The sequence below is a fragment of the Coregonus lavaretus genome (genome assembly GCF_964263955.1).
Source record: "Coregonus lavaretus genome assembly, chromosome: 16".
NCBI lineage: Eukaryota > Metazoa > Chordata > Actinopteri > Salmoniformes > Salmonidae > Coregonus > Coregonus lavaretus.
Genome location: NC_140003.1, coordinates 49,867,588 through 49,892,825, shown reverse-complemented (window position 1 = coordinate 49,892,825; position 25,238 = coordinate 49,867,588). Strand labels below are relative to the sequence as shown.

At 43.9% G+C, this 25,238-nt stretch overlaps 1 protein-coding gene across 1 annotated transcript in view; it reads left to right on the top strand.

The window, feature by feature from the left end:
• Nucleotides 1-25,238, top strand: part of LOC311143887 (unconventional myosin-X-like) — a 199,038-nt gene that overhangs the window by 137,702 nt on the left and 36,098 nt on the right. The window contains exons 19-20 of the mRNA XM_084179757.1: nucleotides 525-649; nucleotides 11,221-11,329. Coding sequence (XP_084035883.1) covers nucleotides 525-649; nucleotides 11,221-11,329 — 234 coding nt within the window. The remainder of the gene's footprint in view (nucleotides 1-524; nucleotides 650-11,220; nucleotides 11,330-25,238) is intronic.

Here is a 25,238-nt window from a genome sequence, read left to right as displayed (position 1 = left end):
TGGTGCTGGTATAAATGAGTACCAGTGTAGTCAGCATGTTGTTGTGTCACCTTGGTGACAGCCTGCTTATGTCCAGTGTAGTTAGCATGTTGTTGTGTCACCTTGGTGACAGCCTGCTTATGTCCAGTGTAGTCAGCATGTTGTTGTGTCACCTTGGTGACAGCCTGCTTATGTCCAGTGTAGTTAGCATGTTGTTGTGTCACCTTGGTGACAGCCTGCTTATGTCCAGTGTAGTCAGCATGTTGTTGTGTCACCTTGGTGACAGCCTGCTTATGTCCAGTGTAGTTAGCATGTTGTTGTGTCACCTTGGTGACAGCCTGCTTATGTCCAGTGTAGTTAGCATGTTGTTGTGTCACCTTGGTGACAGCCTGCTTATGTCCAGTGTAGTTAGCATGTTGTTGTGTCACCTTGGTGACAGCCTGCTTATGTCCAGTGTAGTCAGCATGTTGTTGTGTCACCTTGGTGACAGCCTGCTTATGTTACCTGACACTTGTTGTTGTTGTTGTTGTTTTTGTGTTCCTCAGAATGCCAACATGTTTGACCCAGAAGTGGTCTTGAACCAGCTGAGGTATTCTGGGATGTTGGAGACAGTGAAGATCCGCAGGGCTGGGTTTCCTGTCCGCAGGACCTTTACAGACTTCTACAGCAGGTGAGAAAAACAGACCGTAATAACTAGAAGATACAGAAAACATACAGTATATTGGACCTACACACTGACACTGAACAGGATATTGGACCTACACACAGACACTGAACAGGATATTGGACCTACACACTGACACTGAACAGGATATTGGACCTACACACAGACACTGAACAGGATATTGGACCTACACACTGACACTGAACAGGATATTGGGCTGACACACTGACACTGAACAGGATATTGGACCTACACACAGACACTGAACAGGATATTGGACCTACACACTGACACTGAACAGGATATTGGACCTACACACAGACACTGAACAGGATATTGGACCTACACACAGACACTGAACAGGATATTGGACCTACACACTGACACTGAACAGGATATTGGACCTACACACAGACACTGAACAGGATATTGGACCTACACACAGACACTGAACAGGATATTGGGCTGACACACTGACACTGAACAGCATGGAGCTTTCTCAGTTTGCACATTGCACCGTACCATACTGTCTTCTGCGTGTAAAATGTGTTGACATATTTATTACTATCAATAGACTGTAGAACTATTAGCTCTTACAAAACAGCTCTTACAAAGGTTATTGGTCGCATACACAGATTTGAATATGTTATTGCAGGTGCAGCGAAATGCTTATGTTTCTAGCTCCAACAGTACAGTAATATTTAACAATACAATAACATAACATACATAATCCAAAAAGTAAAAAAATATCAGAAATATCAGAGGGAGCGATGTCATAGTCCGGTATATAAATATATATAATTGGTGTGTACCACAATAGTATGGCATTGGGTTGAATTCAATAGTATGGCATTGGGTTGAAGCTCAATGTTACATTCAAATCTCCCTACCATCATATCTAAGCCAATATGACACCAATCTCGATCTAAATTCGCAAATCAACTTGATTGGAGGCACAAAAACGCTCCCCGCCACTCCTCCTGAGCCGTCCGTCCGTTACCGAGAACCCCATACCGGATTTTTAACACGATCTTTAACAATTGAGTTTTCAGAGTATTTTCTGCACTCACCTAGCTCAAATTATAGACGACGGATTAAAACGAGACTATAGCGTACATAAAGTGACCATTGGATTTAAAAAATGTCTGATTGACTAAGTTTGTAGGTGAAACGGCTTTTATTAAATGTATAATTTATCACTCTCACATGCTAATTTCTGCCAGTTAAGAACCAATGATGTGCTGCCTTTTTGGAGCATTTCTGACAATGCTAATATCTTTTCAGCCGAATCTCAGAGTTCTAAAACCAGACCAAAGCGATTGGGTTGCGCAGCAACAGCGTTAGTAGCTAGCTAACACCAATCAGATGAGAGGCGAGCTACAAGCAAAGGAAGCTAGCTATATTTAGCTGTGGAAGGTAGCTGTAACATGGCTGTAACATGGCTGTAACATGGCTGTAACATGGCTGTAACATGTCTGTAACATGTCTGTAACATGGCTGTAACATTAGCTGTAACATGGCTGTAACATGGCTGTAACATGGCTGTAACATTAGCTGTAACATGGCTGTAACATGGCTGTAACATGGCTGTAACATGGCTGTAACATTAGCTGTAACATGGCTGTAACATGGCTGTAACATTAGCTGTAACATTAGCTGTAACATGGCTGTAACATGGCTGTAACATTAGCTGTAACATGGCTGTAACATTAGCTGTAACATGGCTGTAACATGGCTGTAACATGGCTGTAACATGGCTGTAACATTAGCTGTAACATGGCTGTAACATGGCTGTAACATTAGCTGTAACATGGCTGTAACATGGCTGTAACATGGCTGTAACATTAGCTGTAACATGGCTGTAACATGGCTGTAACATTAGCTGTAACATGGCTGTAACATGGCTGTAACATTAGCTGTAACATGGCTGTAACATGGCTGTAACATGTCTGTAACATGTCTGTAACATGTCTGTAACATGGCTGTAACATGGCTGTAACATGGCTGTAACATGGCTGTAACATTAGCTGTAACATGGCTGTAACATGGCTGTAACATTAGCTGTAACATGGCTGTAACATGGCTGTAACATGGCTGTAACATGTCTGTAACATGTCTGTAACATGGCTGTAACATTAGCTGTAACATGGCTGTAACATGGCTGTAACATGGCTGTAACATGGCTGTAACATTAGCTGTAACATGGCTGTAACATTAGCTGTAACATGGCTGTAACATGGCTGTAACATGGCTGTAACATGGCTGTAACATTAGCTGTAACATGGCTGTAACATGGCTGTAACATGGCTGTAACTTAGCTGTAACATGGCTGTAACATGGCTGTAACATGGCTGTAACATTAGCTGTAACATGGCTGTAACATTAGCTGTAACATGGCTGTAACATGGCTGTAACATGGCTGTAACATTAGCTGTAACATGGCTGTAACATGGCTGTAACATGGCTGTAACATGGCTGTAACATTAGCTGTAACATGGCTGTAACATGGCTGTAACATTAGCTGTAACATGGCTGTAACATGGCTGTAACATGGCTGTAACATGTCTGTAACATGGCTGTAACATTAGCTGTAAAATGGCTGTAACATGGCTGTAACATGGCTGTAACATGGCTGTAACATGGCTGTAACATTAGCTGTAACATGGCTGTAACATTAGCTGTAACATGGCTGTAACATGGCTGTAACATGGCTGTAACATGTCTGTAACATGGCTGTAACATTAGCTGTAACATGGCTGTAACATTAGCTGTAACATGGCTGTAACATGGCTGTAACATGTCTGTAACATGGCTGTAACATGGCTGTAACATTAGCTGTAACATGGCTGTAACATGGCTGTAACATGGCTGTAACATTAGCTGTAACATGGCTGTAACATTAGCTGTAACATGGCTGTAACATGGCTGTAACATTAGCTGTAACATGGCTGTAACATGGCTGTAACATGGCTGTAACATTAGCTGTAACATGGCTGTAACATTAGCTGTAACATGGCTGTAACATGGCTGTAACATGGCTGTAACATGGCTGTAACATTAGCTGTAACATGGCTGTAACATGGCTGTAACATTAGCTGTAACATGGCTGTAACATGGCTGTAACATGGCTGTAACATTAGCTGTAACATGGCTGTAACATGGCTGTAACATGGCTGTAACATGGCTGTAACATTAGCTGTAACATGGCTGTAACATGGCTGTAACATGGCTGTAACATTAGCTGTAACATTAGCTGTAACATGGATGTAACATGGCTGTAACATTAGCTGTAACATGGCTGTAACATGGCTGTAACATTAGCTGTAACATGGCTGTAACATGGCTGTAACATGGCTGTAACATGGCTGTAACATTAGCTGTAACATGGCTGTAACATGGCTGTAACATGGCTGTAACATTAGCTGTAACATGGCTGTAACATGGCTGTAACATGGCTGTAACATGGCTGTAACATGGCTGTAACATTAGCTGTAACATGGCTGTAACATGGCTGTAACATGGCTGTAACATGGCTGTAACATTAGCTGTAACATGGCTGTAACATTAGCTGTAACATGGCTGTAACATGGCTGTAACATTAGCTGTAACATGGCTGTAACATGGCTGTAACATGGCTGTAACATGGCTGTAACATTAGCTGTAACATGGCTGTAACATGGCTGTAACATGGCTGTAACATTAGCTGTAACATGGCTGTAACATGGCTGTAACATGGCTGTAACATTAGCTGTAACATGGCTGTAACATGGCTGTAACATTAGCTGTAACATGGCTGTAACATGGCTGTAACATGGCTGTAACATGGCTGTAACATGGCTGTAACATTAGCTGTAACATGGCTGTAACATGGCTGTAACATGGCTGTAACATTAGCTGTAACATTAGCTGTAACATGGCTGTAACATGGCTGTAACATTAGCTGTAACATGGCTGTAACATGGCTGTAACATGGCTGTAACATTAGCTGTAACATGGCTGTAACATTAGCTGTAACATGGCTGTAACATGGCTGTAACATGGCTGTAACATTAGCTGTAACATGGCTGTAACATGGCTGTAACATGGCTGTAACATGGCTGTAACATTAGCTGTAACATGGCTGTAACATTAGCTGTAACATGGCTGTAACATGTCTGTAACATGTCTGTAACATGTCTGTAACATGGCTGTAACATGGCTGTAACATTAGCTGTAACATGGCTGTAACATGGCTGTAACATTAGCTGTAACATGGCTGTAACATTAGCTGTAACATGGCTGTAACATGGCTGTAACATGGCTGTAACATGGCTGTAACATGGCTGTAACTTGGCTGTAACATGGCTGTAACATGGCTGTAACATGGCTGTAACATGGCTGTAACATGGCTGTAACATTAGCTGTAACATGGCTGTAACATTAGCTGTAACATGGCTGTAACATGGCCTTAACATGGCTGTAACATGGCTGTAACATGGCTGTAACATTAGCTGTAACATGGCTGTAACATGGCTGTAACATGGCTGTAACATTAGCTGTAACATGGCTGTAACATGGCTGTAACATTGCTGTAACATTAGCTGTAACATGGCTGTAACATGGCTGTAACATGGCTGTAACATTAGCTGTAACATGGATGTAACATGGCTGTAACATTAGCTGTAACATGGCTGTAACATGGCTGTAACATGGCTGTAACATGGCTGTAACATGGCTGTAACATTAGCTGTAACATGGCTGTAACATGGCTGTAACATTAGCTGTAACATGGCTGTAACATGGCTGTAACATGGCTGTAACATGGCTGTAACATTAGCTGTAACATGGCTGTAACATGGCTGTAACATGGCTGTAACATGTCTGTAACATGTCTGTAACATGGCTGTAACATTAGCTGTAACATGGCTGTAACATTAGCTGTAACATGGCTGTAACATGGCTGTAACATTAGCTGTAACATGGCTGTAACATGGCTGTAACATGGCTGTAACATGGCTGTAACATTAGCTGTAACATGGCTGTAACATGGCTGTAACATGGCTGTAACATTAGCTGTAACATGGCTGTAACATGGCTGTAACATGGCTGTAACATTAGCTGTAACATGGCTGTAACATGGCTGTAACATTAGCTGTAACATGGCTGTAACATGGCTGTAACATGGCTGTAACATGGCTGTAACATGGCTGTAACATTAGCTGTAACATGGCTGTAACATTAGCTGTAACATGGCTGTAACATGTCTGTAACATGTCTGTAACATGTCTGTAACATGGCTGTAACATGGCTGTAACATTAGCTGTAACATGGCTGTAACATGGCTGTAACATGGCTGTAACATTAGCTGTAACATGGCTGTAACATTAGCTGTAACATGGCTGTAACATGGCTGTAACATGGCTGTAACATGGCTGTAACATGGCTGTAACTTGGCTGTAACATGGCTGTAACATGGCTGTAACATGGCTGTAACATGGCTGTAACATTAGCTGTAACATGGCTGTAACATTAGCTGTAACATGGCTGTAACATGGCTGTAACATGGCCTTAACATGGCTGTAACATGGCTGTAACATTAGCTGTAACATGGCTGTAACATGGCTGTAACATGGCTGTAACATGGCTGTAACATTAGCTGTAACATGGCTGTAACATGGCTGTAACATGGCTGTAACATTAGCTGCAACATGGCTGTAACATGGCTGTAACATTAGCTGTAACATGGCTGTAACATGGCTGTAACATGGCTGTAACATTAGCTGTAACATGGCTGTAACATGGCTGTAACATTAGCTGTAACATGGCTGTAACATGGCTGTAACATGGCTGTAACATTAGCTGTAACATGGCTGTAACATTAGCTGTAACATGGCTGTAACATGGCTGTAACATGGCTGTAACATGGCTGTAACATGGCTGTAACATGGCTGTAACATTAGCTGTAACATGGCTGTAACATGGCTGTAACATGGCTGTAACATGGCTGTAACATTAGCTGTAAAATGGCTGTAACATGGCTGTAACATGGCTGTAACATTAGCTGTAACATGGCTGTAACATGGCTGTAACATGGCTGTAACATTAGCTGTAACATGGCTGTAACATGGCTGTAACATTAGCTGTAACATGGCTGTAACATTAGCTGTAACATTAGCTGTAACATGGCTGTAACATGGCTGTAACATGGCTGTAACATTAGCTGTAACACGGCTGTAACATGGCTGTAACATGGCTGTAACATGTCTGTAACATTAGCTGTAACATTAGCTGTAACATTCGCCTCTTGGAGGATCTGAAGGTCCCGGGTTCGCCTCTTGGAGGATCTGAAGGTCCCGGGTTCGCCTCTTGGAGGATCTGAAGGTCCCGGGTTCGCCTCTTGGAGGATCTGAAGGTCCCGGGTTCGCCTCATGGAGGATCTGAAGGTCCCGGGTTCGCCTCTTGGAGGATCTGAAGGTCCTGGGTTCGCCTCTTGGAGGAGACATTCTGAAGGTCCTGGGTTCGCCTCTTGGAGGAGACATTTTGATCATTCTATTTGGTGTATAGTTTTGACCCCCCCACTCCCAGTCCCAACACACGCACGCACAGTGTGTGCTTATTTCATTTATTTGATGGCTCTTAAAAGAGCATCGTGGAGGGACTGGGACTGTGGTGTGTTCAGGGACAGGGACTGTGGTGTGTTGAGGTTCAGGGACAGGGACTGGGACTGTGGTGTGTTGAGGTTCAGGGACAGGGACTGTGGTGTGTTGAGGGACAGGGACAGGGACTGGGACTGTGGTGTGTTGAGGTTCAGGGACAGGGACTGTGGTGTGTTGAGGGACAGGGACAGGGACTGGGACTGTGGTGTGTTGAGGTTCAGGGACAGGGACTGTGGTGTGTTGAGGGACAGGGACTGTGGTGTGTTGAGGTTCAGGGACAGGGACTGTGGTGTGTTGAGGGACAGGGACTGTGGTGTGTTGAGGTTCAGGGACAGGGACTGTGGTGTGTTGAGGGACAGGGACTGTGGTGTGTTGAGGTTCAGGGACAGGGACTGTGGTGTGTTGAGGGACAGGGACTGTGGTGTGTTGAGGGACAGGGACTGTGGTGTGTTGAGGGACAGGGACTGTGGTGTGTTGAGGGACAGGGACTGTGGTGTGTTGAGGGACAGGGACTGTGGTGTGTTGAGGGACAGGGACTGGAGGAAAGAACGACTGCAGACTGCAGAGACCAACTCTCAAGGTCCGAGCAAGACTTATTTTTGTTTTGTTTTACAGCCCTATTAAATGCTCCAGGGCTCATTTCGTTAGCATTTTGGCATGTTTTTCTAGATTCAAAACATAAAACAACATTTATAAAGCAATCATTATCCCTCAGGTCTAGCACAGCAAATACTTCAATTGTTTAAGCGTATGTTGCAGAACAGTGATCACAATATATTTTCAGAATATTGACAAAAAAATATTGACTCCATCAGTGAATGAGTTGACAACAGATACTCAAAACAAACATTTTTTGCCTCTAAAAAGTTCAATACAAGCATAAAATATGTAAAATGATTCATTTGAAAATCCCCAATAAAAACATAACCATTCTATCAGATCTTTCAGCACTCTGACGGAGTTTTGTGTTTCCTCCGTTGCTTTATGACTCTAAAACCTAATTTAAATGTAACATATTTGAACCAAAATGCATATTCATATGTCTTAATCTTTCAGGCAGATGTAGTTGACAGTTTATAGTTGTGACCATCATGGTGATTCCAATATTGTTTGTTTAAATCGATCAAATCGATCTCAATTGTCTATACTGGCTTCTTCACTTCGTTTCCTCTCCTACATCTGGTCCTCTGTAGCTCAGCTGGTAGAGCATGGCGCTTGTAACGCCAAGGTAGTGGGTTCGATCCCCGGGACCACCCATACACAAAAATGTATGCACACATGACTGTAAGTCGCTTTGGATAAAAGCGTCTGCTAAATGGCATATTATTATTATTATTATTATTATTAACAGTAGAGAACGTTCCAGATCATGTCTGGTCGTGTTTCACTACATGTAATGAGGACATGAAGAAGGGGTCCTTATGGTATATAGCTGACCCTGCTCATTCCTGATTCATTTAGGATTTTAGACAAATCTGAGTTGACCAAATCTCTGGACACATCTTTTAGGAATTAAAGTTTTGAGAGAGATATTCTTTAAAGTCACAGAGGGCTACTGGAAGATAATTTTTCAGTTAATATCCATGATTTTTTGTAGACTGAAATAGGGATCCTTTGCTCCGGACAAGGGCATTTCCAGGACAAGGGCAGGCATAAAGCCGACATGGAAATGAATTATATTTAAAGTATTTTGAAAATCCCCAAAACAAATATTTTCCCTTATAAAATTCCCCTAAATGTACATTTAATGCAACAAAATCATTTTTGCGGCGGTGTGTGCTAAGCCAGTGACTCCACCCCTACGGTACATCCCGGGGACACACTGCTGAATGGCTGGGTGGAGGATTTTATTTTATTAGGATCTCTTTTAGTCCTCATTTGGACTAATCTTCCAAGAGTCCTTAAACATTAAAACACAATCTATAATACGATCACATTTTCACATATAACACACTGTTACAAACAGCAGACATATTGACCAAATAAATACTCTAACCGTCTGAAATGATAGATTGATTCCTTCATCTACCATAGTCCTGCACAACCTTCCAATTTATTATATTTAAATGGTTCTAAAGTATTGTTTGAATTTATATATTGAAAGGTTTCTGGTTTGCTCAGATAAATTATACAATTTCTTTATTACTCTGAATCTAAATGTTATTTTGCCTGTTTCTCTTGTCTGTCTGTATAACACATAGCTGGTGGACAATCTGTTCCTAGTATTGACTGAATGTCTGTCTCTTACCAACTGAATACTGCTGTGAATGGGGTTTGGACGTTTTAAATGGTGTTCATTGTGAAATAAGAGGCTTGTGTTCCCTGAAATGTGTACACCAGCTGATTGACGGAGCGCAGGGTCCTCTCTATGTACTTGTTTATCTTCTGGAACGTCCAGCTCCTCCGCTGCGTGATGTCAGAGAAGACCACCGTTGCCCCGGGAAACATTCGGATGACCACCTCTAAAACCGTGCATCTGCCGCACCAGTGCCGTCCCATTGGTGGATCCCAAGTCGTTTCCACCGAGGTGTCAGACTAGGATGTCAGGGGGGGAAGCAGCACCGCCCCTCTGCTGGCGCAGAACACTGAGCAGTTTGTTCCACTTCATGCCTTGCTCTCCGAGCCACCTAATGTGACAGTCAATAATGTATGTAAATAGTTCATGGGTAGGCTACATTATTGGTGTATTGTCCAGGAGCTTGCTTGAATGTCTTGTTAAAACAGATCATGGAAAACAATTCCAGTTTACTCCATATTGGTTTAAATGGGTTTCTGGTTTTCCGCTTTCCCTCTGGAAAATCAGCTGTTAATATTAAATAAATGCTAACAACTACATTATTTCTGTTAATATTAAATAAATACTAACTACATTATTTATGTTAACATTAGTATCATTATTGTGTACTTTTACTTAACTTCTATTGCTGTGTTTTACTGTATTAGAATGTTGTATAATAATAATGTATAATAATAATGTTGCATAATCACCTTCTGAAAAAAAAAAAAATGTAAAAATGGTGTAAAAACCATGGAAATGAAAAACAAAAAACTACGTTTTAAGTGAGAATAAGCATTGGTCTGAAGCCGAAAAAAATAAGGAAATTCACATGAGCACCACAATGTGGTCCTCCGTAGTGTGGTCCTCTGTAGGGTGGTCCTCTGGGTGGTCCTCTGTAGGGTGGTCCTCTGTAGGGTGGTCCTCTGGGTGGTCCTCTGGGTGGTCCTCTGTAGTGTGGTCCTCTGTAGGGTGGCCCTCTGGGTGGTCCTCTGTAGGGTGGTCCTCTGTAGTGTGGTCCTCTGTAGTGTGGTCCTCTGTAGTGTGGTCCTCTGTAGTGTGGTCCTCTGTAGGGTGGTCCTCTGTAGTTCAGCTGGTAGAGCACGGCGCTTGTAACGCCAAGGTAGTGGGTTCGATCCCCGGGACCACCCATACGTAAAAATGTATGCACACATGACTGTAAGTCGCTTTGGATAAAAGCGTCTGCTAAATGGCATATTATTATTATTATTATTATTACAATGCCTATTCCACCCATGCTCTACCAAGGTTTTCCTGCATACAGCTGTGACCTACTACAGTAGCTATGTTTGTTATTGTACTTCAAACTATGTGTAGGCAGGTTGCTTAGGATTCAAACCTTCTCAAACAGCCTGATTCATTCTCTTAGAGAAGGTGATCCCATAATAATGGGATTTGTACCACATACAAGGTAAAGTATTGACTCCATTCCCACAACAAATGTAAAACCAAAAACATACGTTCCCACAACTTCCGAGGAACCAAATATGCTAGCTGGGATGTCTGTGTCTGTGTTCCCTGATCTGTGTCTGTGTTCCCTGATCTGTGTCTGTGTTCCCTGATCTGTGTCTGTGTTCCCTGATCTGTGTCTGTGTTCCCTGATCTGTGTCTGTGTTCCCTGATCTGTGTCTGTGTTCCCTGTGCAGGTACATGATGAAAGACAACCGTCCGACAGACGACCAGAGAGGGAGGTGTACAGAGCTGTTGATGTCATACGACCCCGCCAAGAGAGACTGGCAGCTGGGGAAGACTAAGGTACGCTGGCCCAGTGGCCCTGACGACGCGTCACACACACACACCGTCACACGCACACCGTCACACGCACACCGTCTACACACACCGTCACACACACACCGTCACACACACACACCGTCACACACACACACCGTCACACACACACCGTCACACACACACCGTCACACGCACACCATCACACACACACCGTCACACGTACCTGTACTGTGTGTGGCTCGGGGCTGAGGGGGTTTCAGGTGAAGGGAGAAGAACAGGGCTTCTGTCTGACAACCCAGCTGGGACAGGGACACTATCAGAGGATAATGTCTGGTAGTCATGTCTCTTCCTTACATAAGACACCTGTAGAAGACAAGCCTTTCCCAGCAGCCTTAAGTAATGTGTACCTATCTTTGGGTTAGAGTTAGTTATGTACAGTATTCCTGTCTTTGGGTTAGAGTTAGTTATGTACAGTATTCCTGTCTTTGGGTTAGAGTTAGTTATGTACAGTATTCCTGTCTTTGGGTTAGAGTTAGTTATGTACAGTATTCCTGTCTTTGGGTTAGAGTTACACTACCAGTTAAAAGTATGGACACACCTACTCATTCAAGGGTTTTTCTTTATTTTTACAATTGTTTACATTGTAGTATAAAACTATAAAAGAACACATATGGAATCATGTAGTAACCAAAAAAGTGTTAAACAAATCAAAATATATTTTATATTTGAGATTCTTCAAATAGCCACCCTTTGCCTTGATGACAGCTTTGCACACTCTTGGCATTCTCTCAACCAACTTCATTAGGTAGTCACCTGGAATGAATTTCAATTAACAGGTGTGCCTTCTTAAAAGTTAATTTGTGGAATTTCTTTCCTTCTTAATGCGTTTGAGCCAATCAGTTGTGTTGTGACAAGGTAAGGGTGGTATACAGAAGATAGCCCTATTTGGTAAAAGACCAAGTCCATATTATGGCAAGAACAGCTCAAATAAGCAAAGAGAAACGACAGTCCATCATTACTTTAAGACATGAAGGTCAGTCAATGCAGAACATTTCAAGAACTTTGAAAGTTTCTTCAAGTGCAGTCGCAAAAACCATCAAGCACTATGATGAAACTGGCCTCATGACATTTACATTTACGTCATTTAGCAGACGCTCTTATCCAGAGCGACTTACAGTTAGTGCATACATAATTTTTATTTATTTTCATACTGGCCCCCCGTGGGAATCGAACCCACAACCCTGGCGTTGCAAACGTCATGCTCTACCAACTGAGCTAATCCCTGCCGGCCATTCCCTTCCCTACCCTGGACGACGCTGGGCCAATTGTGCGCCGCCCCATTGGTCTCCCGGTTGCGGCCGGCTACAGCAGAGCCTGGATTCGAACCAGGATCTCTAGTGGCACAGCTAGCACTGCGATGCAGTGCCTTAGACCACTACGCCACTCGGGAGACCAATGGGGCAGGACAGCCACAGGAAAGGAAGACCCAGAGTTACCTCTGCTGCAGAGGATAAGTTCATTAGAGTTACCAGCCTCAGAAATTGCAGCCCAAATAAATGCTTCACAGAGTTCAAGTCACAGACACATCTCAACATCAACTGTTCAGAGGGGACTGTGTGAATCAGGCCTTCATAGTCGAATTGCTGCAAAGAAACCACTACTAAAGGACACCAATAAGAAGAAGAGACCTGCTTGGGCCAAGAAACACGAGCAATGGACATTAGACCGGTGGAAATGTGTCCTTTTGTCTAGAGTCCAAATGTGAGATTTTTGGTTCCAACCGCCGTCTCTTTGTGAGACGCTGTGTGGGTGAACAGATTATCTCCGCATGTGTAGTTCCCACCGTAAAGCATGGAGGAGGAGGTGTGATGGTGTGGGGGTGCTTTGCTGGTGACACTGTCTGTGATTTATTTAGAATTCAAGGCACACTTAACCAGCATCGCTACCACAGCATTCTGCAGCGATACGCCATCCCATCTGGTTTGGGCTTAGTGGGACTATCATTTGTTTTTCAACAGGACAATGACCCAACACACCTCCAGGCTGTGTAAGGGCTATTTTACCAAGAAGGAGAGTGATGGAGTGCTGCATCAGATGACCTGGCCTCCACAATCACCCAACCTCAACCCAATTGAGATGGTTTGGGATGAGTCGGACCGCAGAGTGAAGGAAAAGAAGCCAACAAGTGCTCAGCATATGTGGGAACTCCTTCAAGACTGTTGGAAAAGCATTACAGGTGAAGCTGGTTGAGAGAATGCCAAGAGTGTGCAAAACTGTCATCAAAGCAAAGGGTGGCTATTTGAAGAATCTCAAATATAAAATATATTTTGGGTTACTACATGATTCCATATGTGTTATTTCATAGTTTTGATGTCTTCAATATTATTCTACAATGTAGAAAATATAAAAAATTAAGAAAACCCCTTGAATGAGTAGGTGTGTCCAATCTTTTGACTGATACTGTAGTCATGTACAATAATCCTGTCTGACAGGTAGTCAACAACAACAGGATATTCTCTGAGTTCAGTAAGATCTTCATTACATTGGATAGCTACAGGTCAGTTACATGTACACGCTTATCAAACCAAATGACTCTTGACTGCATTTGCTTTGGCCGGTTGCCTCTCACCAAGTCTTCTACCAGTCTTAGCTTCATGATACACTGCATTGTGGGACTGGAGTAGGCTCCATGACAGGGAGGTATGGCTGCTGGCTTCACGAAACTGTGTAGTGTGTGATTCCGAAGCAGGAAACCAGGGTTACAGAGCAGAGAGGGTAAAGGCCAGGAGGTGAAAGCAGTCAGAAAGACTGTGTCAGTGCGTGGAGGATGTGACTGACTGGTGGTTTTAGTCCTAGTATGTGTGTCATGGAGGAAGGGGGATGAGGGATGTTGTGTGGGACCCCCAGAGGGATGAATCATCAGCGAAGCGTAGCGTAGCATGGTGCTGTGTGATTAAAGTGTAGCATGGTGCTGTGTGATTAGGATCGTGATGGGGTCTTCAGTTGAACATATAGTTGAAGTCGGAAGTTTACATACACCTTAGCCAAATACATTTAAACTCAGTTTTTCAAAATTCCTGAAATGTAATCCTAGTAAAAATTCCCTGTCTTAGGTCAGTTAGGATCACCACTTTATTTTAAGAATGTGAAATGTCCGAATAATAGTAGAGAGAATTATTTATTTCAGCTTTTATTTATTTCATCACATTCCCAGTGGGTCAGAAGTTTACATACACTCAATTAGTATTTGGTAGAATTGCCTTTAAATTGTTTAACTTGGGCCAAACGTTTCGGGTAGCCTTCCACAAGCTTCCCACAATAAGTTGGGTGAATTTTGGTCCATTCCTCCTGACAGAGCTGGTGTAACTGAGTCAGGTTTGTAGGCCTCCTTGCTCGCACACACTTCTTCAGTTCTGCCCACACATTTACTATAGGATTGAGGTCAGGGCTTTGTGATGGCCACTCCAATACCTTGACTTTGTTGTCCTTAAGCCATTTTGCCACAACTTTGGAAGTATGCTTGGGGTTATTGTCCATTTGGAAGATCCATTTGCGACCAAGCTTTAACTTCCTGACTGATCTCTTGAGATGTTGCTTCAATATATCCACATCATTTTCCTTCCTCATGATGCCATCTATTTTGTGAAGTGCACCAGTCCCTCCTGCAGCAAAGCACCCCCACAGCATGATGCTGCCACCCCCATGCTTCACGGTTGGGATGGTGTTCTTCGGCTTGCAAGAACCCCCTTTTTCCTCCAAACATAACGATGGTCATTATGGCCAAACAGTTCTATTTTTGTTTCATCAGACCAGAGGACATTTCTCCAAAAAGTACGATCTTTGTCGTCATGTGCAGTTGCAAACCGTAGTCTGGCTTTTTTATGGCGGTTTTGGAGCAGTGGCTTCTTCCTTGCTGAGCGGCCTTTCAGGTTATGTCGATATAGGACTCGTTCTACTGTGGATATAGATATTTTTGTACCTGTTTCCTCCAGCATCTTCACAAGGTCCTTTGCTGTTGTTCTGGGATTGATTTGCACTTTTCGCACCAAAGTACGTTCATCTCTAGGAGACAGAACGTGTCTCCTTCCTGAGCGGTATGACGGCTGCGTGGTCCCATGGTGTTTATACTTGCGATAAACACCATGGGTTTTATTGCAAAGCAGTGCGATAAAAACAACAACAACACAGAGTTACATATGGAAGAAACAAAAATGTACAGTCAATAACACAATAGAAAATCTATATACAGTGTGTGAAAATGTAGTAAGTTATGGAGGTAAGGCAATAAATAGGCTATAGTGCAAAATAATTACAATTTAGTATTAACACTGGAGTGATAGATGTGCAGAAGATGATGTGCAAATAGAGATACTGGGGTGCAAATGAGCAAAATACATAACAATATGGGGATGAGGTAGTTGGGTGGGCTAATTACAGATGGGCTGTGTACAGGTGCAGTGATCGGTAAGCTGCTCTGACAACTGATGCTTAAAGTTAGTGAGGGAGATAAGAGTCTCCAGCTTCAGAGATTTTTGCAGTTCGTTCCAGTCATTGGCAGCAGAGAACTGGAAGGAATGGCGGCCAAAGGAGGTGTTGGCTTTGGGGATGACCAGTGAGATATACCTGCTGGAGCGCATACTACGGGTGGGTGTTGCTATGGTGACCAATGAGCTAAGATAAGGCAGGGATTTGCCTAGCAGTGATTTATAGATGACCTGGAGCCAGTGGGTTTGGCGACGAATATGTAGTGAGGGCTAGCCAACGAGAGCGTACAGGTCACAATGGTGGGTAGTATATGGGGCTTTGGAGACAAAACGGATGGCACTGTGATAGACTACATCCAATTTGCTGAGTAGAGTGTTGGAGGCTATTTTGTAAATGACATCGCCGAAGTCAAGGATCGGTAGGATAGTCAGTGTTATGAGGGCATGTTTGGCAGCATGAGTGAAGGAGGCTTTGTTGCGAAATAGGAAGCTGATTCTAGATTTAACTTTGGATTGGAGATGCTTAATGTGAGTCTGGAAGGAGAGTTTACGGTCTAACCAGACACCTAGGTATTTGTAGTTGTCCACATACTCTAGGTCAGACCCGTCGAGAGTGGTGATTCTAGTCGGGTGGGCGGGTGCCAGCAGCGTTCGGTTGAAGAGCATGCATTTAGTTTTATTAGCATTTAAGAGCAGTTGGAGGCTACGGAAGGAGTGTTGTATGGCATTGAAGCTCGTTTGGAGGTTTGTTAACACAGTGTCCAATGAAGGGCCAGATGTATACAAAATGGTGTTGTCTGCGTAGAGGTGGATCTGAGAGTCACCAGCAGCAAGAGCGGCATCATTGATATACACAGAGAATAGAGTCGGACCGAGAATTGAACCCTGTGGCACCCCCATAGAGACTGCCAGAGGTCCAGACAACAGGCCCTCCGATTTGACACATTGAACTCTATCTGAGAAGTAGTTGGTGAACCAGGCGAGGCAGTCATTAGAGAAACCAAGGCTATTTAGTCTGCCAATAAGAATGCGGTGATTGACAGAGTCGAAAGCCTTGGCCAGGTCGATGAAGACGGCTGCACAGTACTGTCTTTTATCGATTGCGGTTATAATATCGTTTAGGACCTTTAGTGTGGCTGAAGTGCACCCATGACCAGCTCGGAAACCAGATTGCATAGCGGAGAAGGTACGGTGGGATTCAAAATGGACGGTGATCTGTTTGTTAACTTGGCTTTCAAATACTTTCAAAGGATGGATATAGGTCTGTAACAGTTTGGATCTAGAGTGTCACCCCCTTTGAAGAGGGGGATGACCGCGGCAGCTTTCCAATCTCTGGGGATCTCAGATGATACGAAAGAGAGGTTGAACAGGCTAGTAATAGGGGTTGCTACAATTTCGGCGGCTAATTTTAGAAAGAAAGGGTCCAGATTGTCTAGCCCAGCTGATTTGTAGGGGTCCAGATTTTGCAGCTCTTTCAGAACATTAGCTATCTTAATTTGGGTGAAGGAGTAGCGGGGGGGGCATGGGCAAGTTGCAGCGGGGGGGCAGAGCTGATGGCTGGGGTAGGGGTAGCCAGGTGGAAAGCACGGCCAGCCGTAGCAAAATGCTTATTGAAATACTCGATTATTGTAGATTTATCGGTGGTGACAGTGTTTCCTAGCCTCAGTGCAGTGGGCAGCTGAGAGGAGGTGCTCTTATTCTCCATGGACTTTACAGTGTCCCAAAACTTTTTGGAGTTAGTGCTACAGGATGCACATTTCTGTTTGAAAAAGCTAGCCTTTGCTTTCCTAACTGATTGTGTATATTGGTTCCTGACTTCCCTGAAAAGTTGCATATCGCGGGGGCTATTCGATGCTAATGCAGTACGCCACAGGATGTTTTTGTGCTGGTCAAGGGCAGTCAAGTCTGAGGAGAACCAGGGGCTATATCTGTTCTTAGTTCTGAATTTTTTGAATGGGGCATGTTTATTTAAGATGGAGAGGAAAGCACTTTTAAAGAACAACCAGGCATCCTCTACTGACGGAATGATAGAGGTTTTTTGTATGTTTAGAGTAATGACTAAAAGTGTTCCACCCCGATACTGTTTAACTGTGTTAGAGAGTTATAAGACCATAAACCCACTAACAGAGAAGGGGGGGTAGAAACTGCTGAGACAAACATTCCAGGAGAAAGGAGACCTAGAAACTGTCGAACTTAAACTCTATAATAATCTATACTGTGGGAAGTCAGGCCGCCTAAAGGTGGGCGGAGCAAAGTTCCTTTGTGTGGACGCATATATAAAGCCTGTGTGTGTTTTTAGCGCCAGAGATCTCATGAATAAAAAGACTGACCTATTGCAGAACGGGACTTCGTTTAATTCATTATTAAACCAGAGCCTTACACCCTCTGGGAATTATTCAAAGCACTAACTTCAAATTATTGCAACCATTGAGATAACAAAATTCTCGTGGTTAATATCCATCCAGGATACCCGGGCCAGGTCAATTAGGAAGGCCTGCTCACTGAAGTGTTTTAGGGAGCGTTTGACAGTGATGAGGGGTGGTCGTTTGACCGCGAACCCATTACGGACGCAGGCAATGAGGCAGTGATCGCTGAGATCCTGGTTGAAGACAGCGGAGGTGTATTTAGAGGGTAAATTAGTCAGGATGATATCTATGAGGGTACCCATGTTTACGGATTTAGGGTTGTACCTGGTAGGTTCCCTGATAATTGATATTTATCTGTATATGTTATGTACAGTTGAAGTCGGAAGTTTACATACACTTAGGTCGGAGTCAAAACTATAGTTTGTTAACAAGACATTTGTGGAGTGGTTGAAAAACAAGTTTTAATGACTCCAACCTAAACTTCCGACTTCAGATAAAAGAATCCAGAAAATGAAATCAGAACCTCTGAAACAGAAGGCATTTGGACCCAGTCTGACACAAAGAGGAGATTAATGGGAGACAAGCCTCTACACAATCTATATACACACAGCCTCTACACAATCTATATATACACAGCCTCTACACAATCTATATACACACAGCCTCTACACAATCTATATACACACAGCCTCTACACAATCTATATACACACAGCCTCTACACAATCTATATACACACAGCCTCTACACAATCTATATACACACGTACCATTTACCACATAGAAGCTAAATATTTGTATAATTTAATTATAGGTAGTCCTTTTTCTTTTATTCCAGGATTTATCTAAATATTTCGCAAACGGAAATACACAGTGGACAAAAAAACATTTCAGTTTCTCCTCATGGCTCAGCCACATAATGCCAGGGTATATCTGGTGGTCTGTCTCCTCAGCTACATAATGCCAGGGTATATCTGGTGGTCTGTCTCCTCAGCCACATAATGCCAGGGTATATCTGGTGGTCTGTCTCCTCAGCCACATAATGCCAGGGTATATCTGGTGGTCTGTCTCCTCAGCCACATAATGCCAGGGTATATCTGGTGGTCTGTCTCCTCAGCTACATAATGCCAGGGTATATCTGGTGGTCTGTCTCCTCAGCTACATAATGCCAGGGTATATCTGGTGGTCTGTCTCCTCAGCCACATAATGCCAGGGTATATCTGGTGGTCTGTTTCCTCAGCCACATAATGCCAGGGTATATCTGGTGGTCTGTCTCCTCAGCTACATAATGCCAGGGTATATCTGGTGGTCTGTCTCCTCAGCCACATAATGCCAGGGTATATCTGGTGGTCTGTCTCCTCATGGCTCAGCCACATAATACCAGGGTATATCTGGTGGTCTGTCTCCTCAGCCACATAATGCCAGGGTATATCTGGTGGTCTGTCTCCTCAGCCACATAATGCCAGGGTATATCTGGTGGTCTGTCTCCTCAGCCACATAATGCCAGGGTATATCTGGTGGTCTGTCTCCTCAGCCACATAATGCCAGGGTATATCTGGTGGTCTGTCTCCTCAGCCACATAATACCAGGGTATTTAGTCAGCCACCAATTGTGCAAGTTATCCCACTTAAAAAGATGAGAGAGGCCTGTAATTTTCATCATAGGTACACGTCAACTAAAAAAAAAATCCAGAAAATCACATTGTAGGATTTTTAATGAATTTATTTGCAAATTATGGTGGAAAATAAGTATTTGGTCAATAACAAAAGTTTCTCAATATTTTGTTATATACCCTTTGTTGGCAATGACACAGGTCAAACGTTTTCTGTAAGTCTTCACAAGGTTTTCACACACTGTTGCTGGTATTTTGGCCCATTCCTCCATGCAGATCTTCTCTAGAGCAGTGATGTTTTGGGGCTGTTGCTGGGCAACACAGACTTTCAACTCCCTCCAAAGATTTTCTATGGGGTTGAGATCTGGAGACTGGCTAGGCCACTCCAGGACCTTGAAATGCTTCTTACGAAGCCACTCCTTCGTTGCCCGGGCAGTGTGTTTGGGATCATTGTCATGCTGAAAGACCCAGCCACGTTTCATCTTCAATGCCCTTGCTGATGGAAGGAGGTTTTCACTCAAAATCTCACGATACATGGCCCCATTCATTCTTTCCTTTACACGGATCAGTCATCCTGGTCCCTTTGCAGAAAATCAGCCCCAAAGCATGATGTTTCCACCCCCATGCTTCACAGTAGGTATGGTGTTCTTTGGATGCAACTCAGCATTCTTTGTCCTCCAAACACGACGAGTTGAGTTTTTACCAAAAAGTTATATTTTGGTTTCATCTGACCATATGACATTCTCCCAATCCTCTTGTGGATCATCCAAATGCACTCTAGCAAACTTCAGACGGGCCTGGACATGTACTGGCTTAAGCAGGGGGACACGTCTGGCACTGCAGGATTTGAGTCCATGGCGGCGTAGTGTTTTACTGATGGTAGGCTTTGTTACTTTGGTCCCAGCTCTCTGCAGGTCATTCACTAGGTCCCCCTGTGTGGTTCTGGGATTTTTGCTCACCGTTCTTGTGATCATTTTGACCCCACGGGGTGAGATATTGCGTGGAGCCCCAGATCGAGGGAGATTATCAGTGGTCTTGTATGTCTTCCATTTCCTAGTAATTGCTCCCACAGTTGATTTCTTCAAACCAAGCTGCTTACCTATTGCAGATTCAGTCTTCCCAGCCTGGTGCAGGTCTACAATTTTGTTTCTGGTGTCCTTTGACAGCTCTTTGGTCTTGGCCATAGTGGAGTTTGGAGTGTGACTGTTTGAGGTTGTGGACAGGTGTCTTTTATACTGATAACAAGTTCAAACAGGTGCCATTAATACAGGTAACGAGTGGAGGACAGAGGAGCCTCTTAAAGAAGAAGTTACAGGTCTGTGAGAGCCAGAAATCTTGCTTGTTTGTAGGTGACCAAATACTTATTTTCCACCATAATTTGCAAATAAATTCATTAAAAATCCTACAATGTGATTTTCTGGAAATAATTTTCTCAATTTGTCTGTCATAGTTGACGTGTACCTATGATGAAAATTACAGGCCTCTCTCATCTTTTTAAGTGGGAGAACTTGCACAATTGGTGGCTGACTAAATACTTTTTTTCCCCACTGTATATATAAGAGGGTTCTAACACTGTATTTTCCTGTTTAGTTCTCAGGGAACATCTGTCTTTATAAAATTATTCCTCAAAATATGACACATTTTCGTTGCCTGAGAACAAACTAGCAAACCCCTTCTCCAACTCCTGAGTACCTGTGTAATGTCAGAGATCAGCCCCCCCCCCCCTGCTCTTCCTTCTCCAACTCCTTGAGTACCTGTGTAATGTCAGAGATCAGCCCCCCCCCCCCTGCTCTTCCTTCACCAACTCCTTAAGTACCTGTGTAATGTCAGAGATCAGCCCCCCCCCCCCTGCTCTTCCTTCTCCAACTCCTGAGTACCTGTGTAATGTCAGAGATCAGCCCCCCCTGCTCTTCCTTCTCCAACTCCTGAGTACCTGTGTAATGTCAGAGATCAGCCCCCCCCCCCTGCTCTTCCTTCTCCAACTCCTGAGTACCTGTGTAATGTCAGAGATCAGCCCCCCCCCCCCCTGCTCTTCCTTCTCCAACTCCTTGAGTACCTGTGTAATGTCAGAGATCAGCCCCCCCCCCCCATGCTCTTCCCTGATTTCCATTGGAATTTTCTTAATGTCGTTTTGGTCCTAACTTGTTTATTTGGCTCCAAAACTGTTGAGGATTTCTTGTCTGTATCTCCTCGAGGTGTAATAACTGCCCTCTCTGATATCTCTGTTTGAATAGGCGCAGTCTTTTATCAAACAAATGCTGTTTCTTCTTAAATCCTTCCTAAAATGTTCTCTTGTGTTCCCATCTTTACACTGTAAAAAATAAGTACTCAGCCTTGTACATTACAGACCATAGATCCCGTAACTCATCATTCCAATAAGGCTCGTTCGGCTTGTAAACTTTCCTGGACTTGGGGATGTATTCTTTATTCACATAATGTTTTCCCATTTCAGAATATATAATATCACAACATGTTTCATACCACATATCTAAATCAAATGTTGTTTCTTGGCATCTTTGCAGAGTTTCGATGAGTTCCACCAGAGCTCTACATGCCATTTCAGAACATAGAAAGGCCTTTGGCACATTTATTTTCTTACATGTAGGCCTATGCAGGGTATGTATGTTTTGCCCTGAGTGATGCACAGTAAAACCTGGTTGAGAAAGTTTTGTGGCCAACAGAAAATATAATGAACAAAAGAGAATGATCTAGAAGTTTCTTCTCCAATTAAGTCAAAAACATCCACATTCTCCAACCATCTGTGTAGAGGGGTAACACCTTCAATTCCAAACATGTTTCTAGACAGTCATGTGGGGTAACTATATAGCCCACCACAGCTTTTCCTTTAACAGATATGGATGTAAAGTTATCGCTTAAGGGGAATATCTTTCCAATAAGTATACATATTTTAGAGTCCCGAAGGAATTCTAATAATGTTTCCCCATGATGATGAACAAAGTCATCCAAAGCAACACGCGATGGAATATCATGAATATCATCTATACAGTCATCTAACCTCCCAATTGGACTGTTAAGATCCCCACATATGTAAATAGCATCTGCTTCTGTATATAGGGATACTTGACTATAGAAGGAGGATGCATCTCTACCCCATGTAGACTGTTCAGATGGTAAATAGCAGGAAAACACAACAAAACAATAATCTGACTCCCTATGTTCAAAGCACAAACCAATAAGTCCTTCTATGGCTTCATCAATCATTTGAATGTTACAGTGGGGGAAAAAAATATTTGATCCCCTGCTGATTTTGTATGTTTGCCCACTGACAAAGAAATGATCAGTCTATAATTTTAATGGTAGGTTTACTCTTAAAGGGAGTGCTCCTAATCTCAGCTTGTTACCTGTATAAAAGACACCTGTCCACAGAAGCAATCCAATCAATCAGATTCCAAACTCTCCACCATGGCCAAGACCAAAGAGCTCTCCAAGGATGTCAGGGACAAGATTGTAGACCTACACAAGGTTGGAATGGGCTACAAGATCATCGCCAAGCAGCTTGGTGAGAAGGTGACAAAAGTTGGAGCGATTATTCGCAAATGGAAGAAACACAATAGAACTGTCAATCTCCCTCGGCCTGGGGCTCCATGCAAGATCTCACCTCGTTGGAGTTGCAATGATCATGAGAATGGTGAGGAATCAGCCCAGAACTACACGGGAGGATCTTGTCAATGATCTCAAGGCAGCTGGGACCATAGTCACCAAGAAAACAATTGGTAACACACTACACCGTGAAGGACTGAAATCCTGCAGTGCCCGCAAGGTCCCCCTGCTCAAGAAAGCGCATATACAGGGCAGTCGGAAGTTTGCCAATGAACATCTGAATGATTCAGAGGAGAACTGGGTAAGAGTGTTGTGGTCAGATGAGACCAAAATCGAGCTCTTTGGCATCAACTCAACTCGCCGTGTTTGGAGGAGGAGGAATGCTGCCTATGACCCCAAGAACACCATCCCCACCATCAAACATGGAGGTGGAAACATTATGCTTTGGGGGTGTTTTTCTGCTAAGGGGACAGGACAACTTCACTGCATCAAAGGGAAGATGGATGGGGCCATGTACCGTCAAATCTTGGGTGAGAACCTCCTTCCCTCAGCCAGGGCATTGAAAATGGGTCGTGGATGGGTATTCCAGCATGACAATGACCCAAAACACACGGCCAAGGCAACAAAGGAGTGGCTCAAGAAGAAGCACATTAAGGTCCTGGAGTGGCCTAGCCAGTCTCCAGACCTTAATCCTATAGAAAATCTGTGGAGGGAGCTGAACAGGGCTGGACGGCTCCGTTCTCCAGTATGTATAGGTCAGGGGTCAGGGGTCAGGTTTAGAACAGGGCTGGACGGCTCCGTTCTCCAGTATGTATAGGTCAGGGGTTAGGGGTCAGGGTTAGAACAGGGCTGGACGGCTCCGTTCTCCAGTATGTATAGGTCAGGGTTCAGGGGTCAGGTTTAGAACAGGGCTGGACGGCTCCGTTCTCCAGTATGTATAGGTCAGGGTTCAGGGGTCAGGTTTAGAACAGGGCTGGACGGCTCCGTTCTCCAGTATGTATAGGTCAGGGGTTAGGGGTCAGGGTTAGAACAGGGCTGGATGGCTCCGTTCTCCAGTATGTATAGGTCAGGGTTCAGGGGTCAGGTTTAGAACAGGGCTGGACGGCTCCGTTCTCCAGTATGTATAGGTCAGGGGTTAGGGGTCAGGGTTAGAACAGGTCTGTGCCCCTATGTCCCCAAGAGGGTATTGTCATAAGGACCTGAGTATATAATGAAATCAATCCTCTTTTAAAAGGTGGGGTACCTTAGGGCTGGGCGATATACCTTAGGGCTGGGCGATATCCCTTAGGGCTGGGCGATATACCTTAGGGCTGGGCGATATACCTTAGGGCTGGGCGATATACCTTAGGGATGGGCGATATCCCTTAGGGCTGGGCGATATACCTTAGGGCTGGGCGATATCCCTTAGGGCTGGGCGATATCCCTTAGGGCTGGGCGATATACCTTAGGGCTGGGCGATATACCTTAGGGCTGGGCGATATACCTTAGGGCTGGGCGATATACCTTAGGGCTGGGCGATATACCTTAGGGCTGGGCGATATACCTTAGGGCTGGGCGATATACCTTAGGGCTGGGCGATATACCTTAGGGCTGGGCGATATACCTTAGGGATGGGCGATATACCTTAGGGCTGGGCGATATACCTTAGGGCTGGGCGATATACCTTAGGGCTGGGCGATATACCTTAGGGCTGGGCGATATACCTTAGGGCTGGGCGATATCCCTTAGGGCTGGGCGATATACCGTATTTTACTATATACCAGTATTGATGCACGGACCAGTTTGGGTTTTTACTTTACTATCTATAACGGTATTTGAATGTTTGGTTTGTTAAATGGGATACCCTGTAACGTCCATTTATATAGTTTACTTTGCTACTTGAGTCATCTCTCTCTCTCTCTCTCTCTCTCTC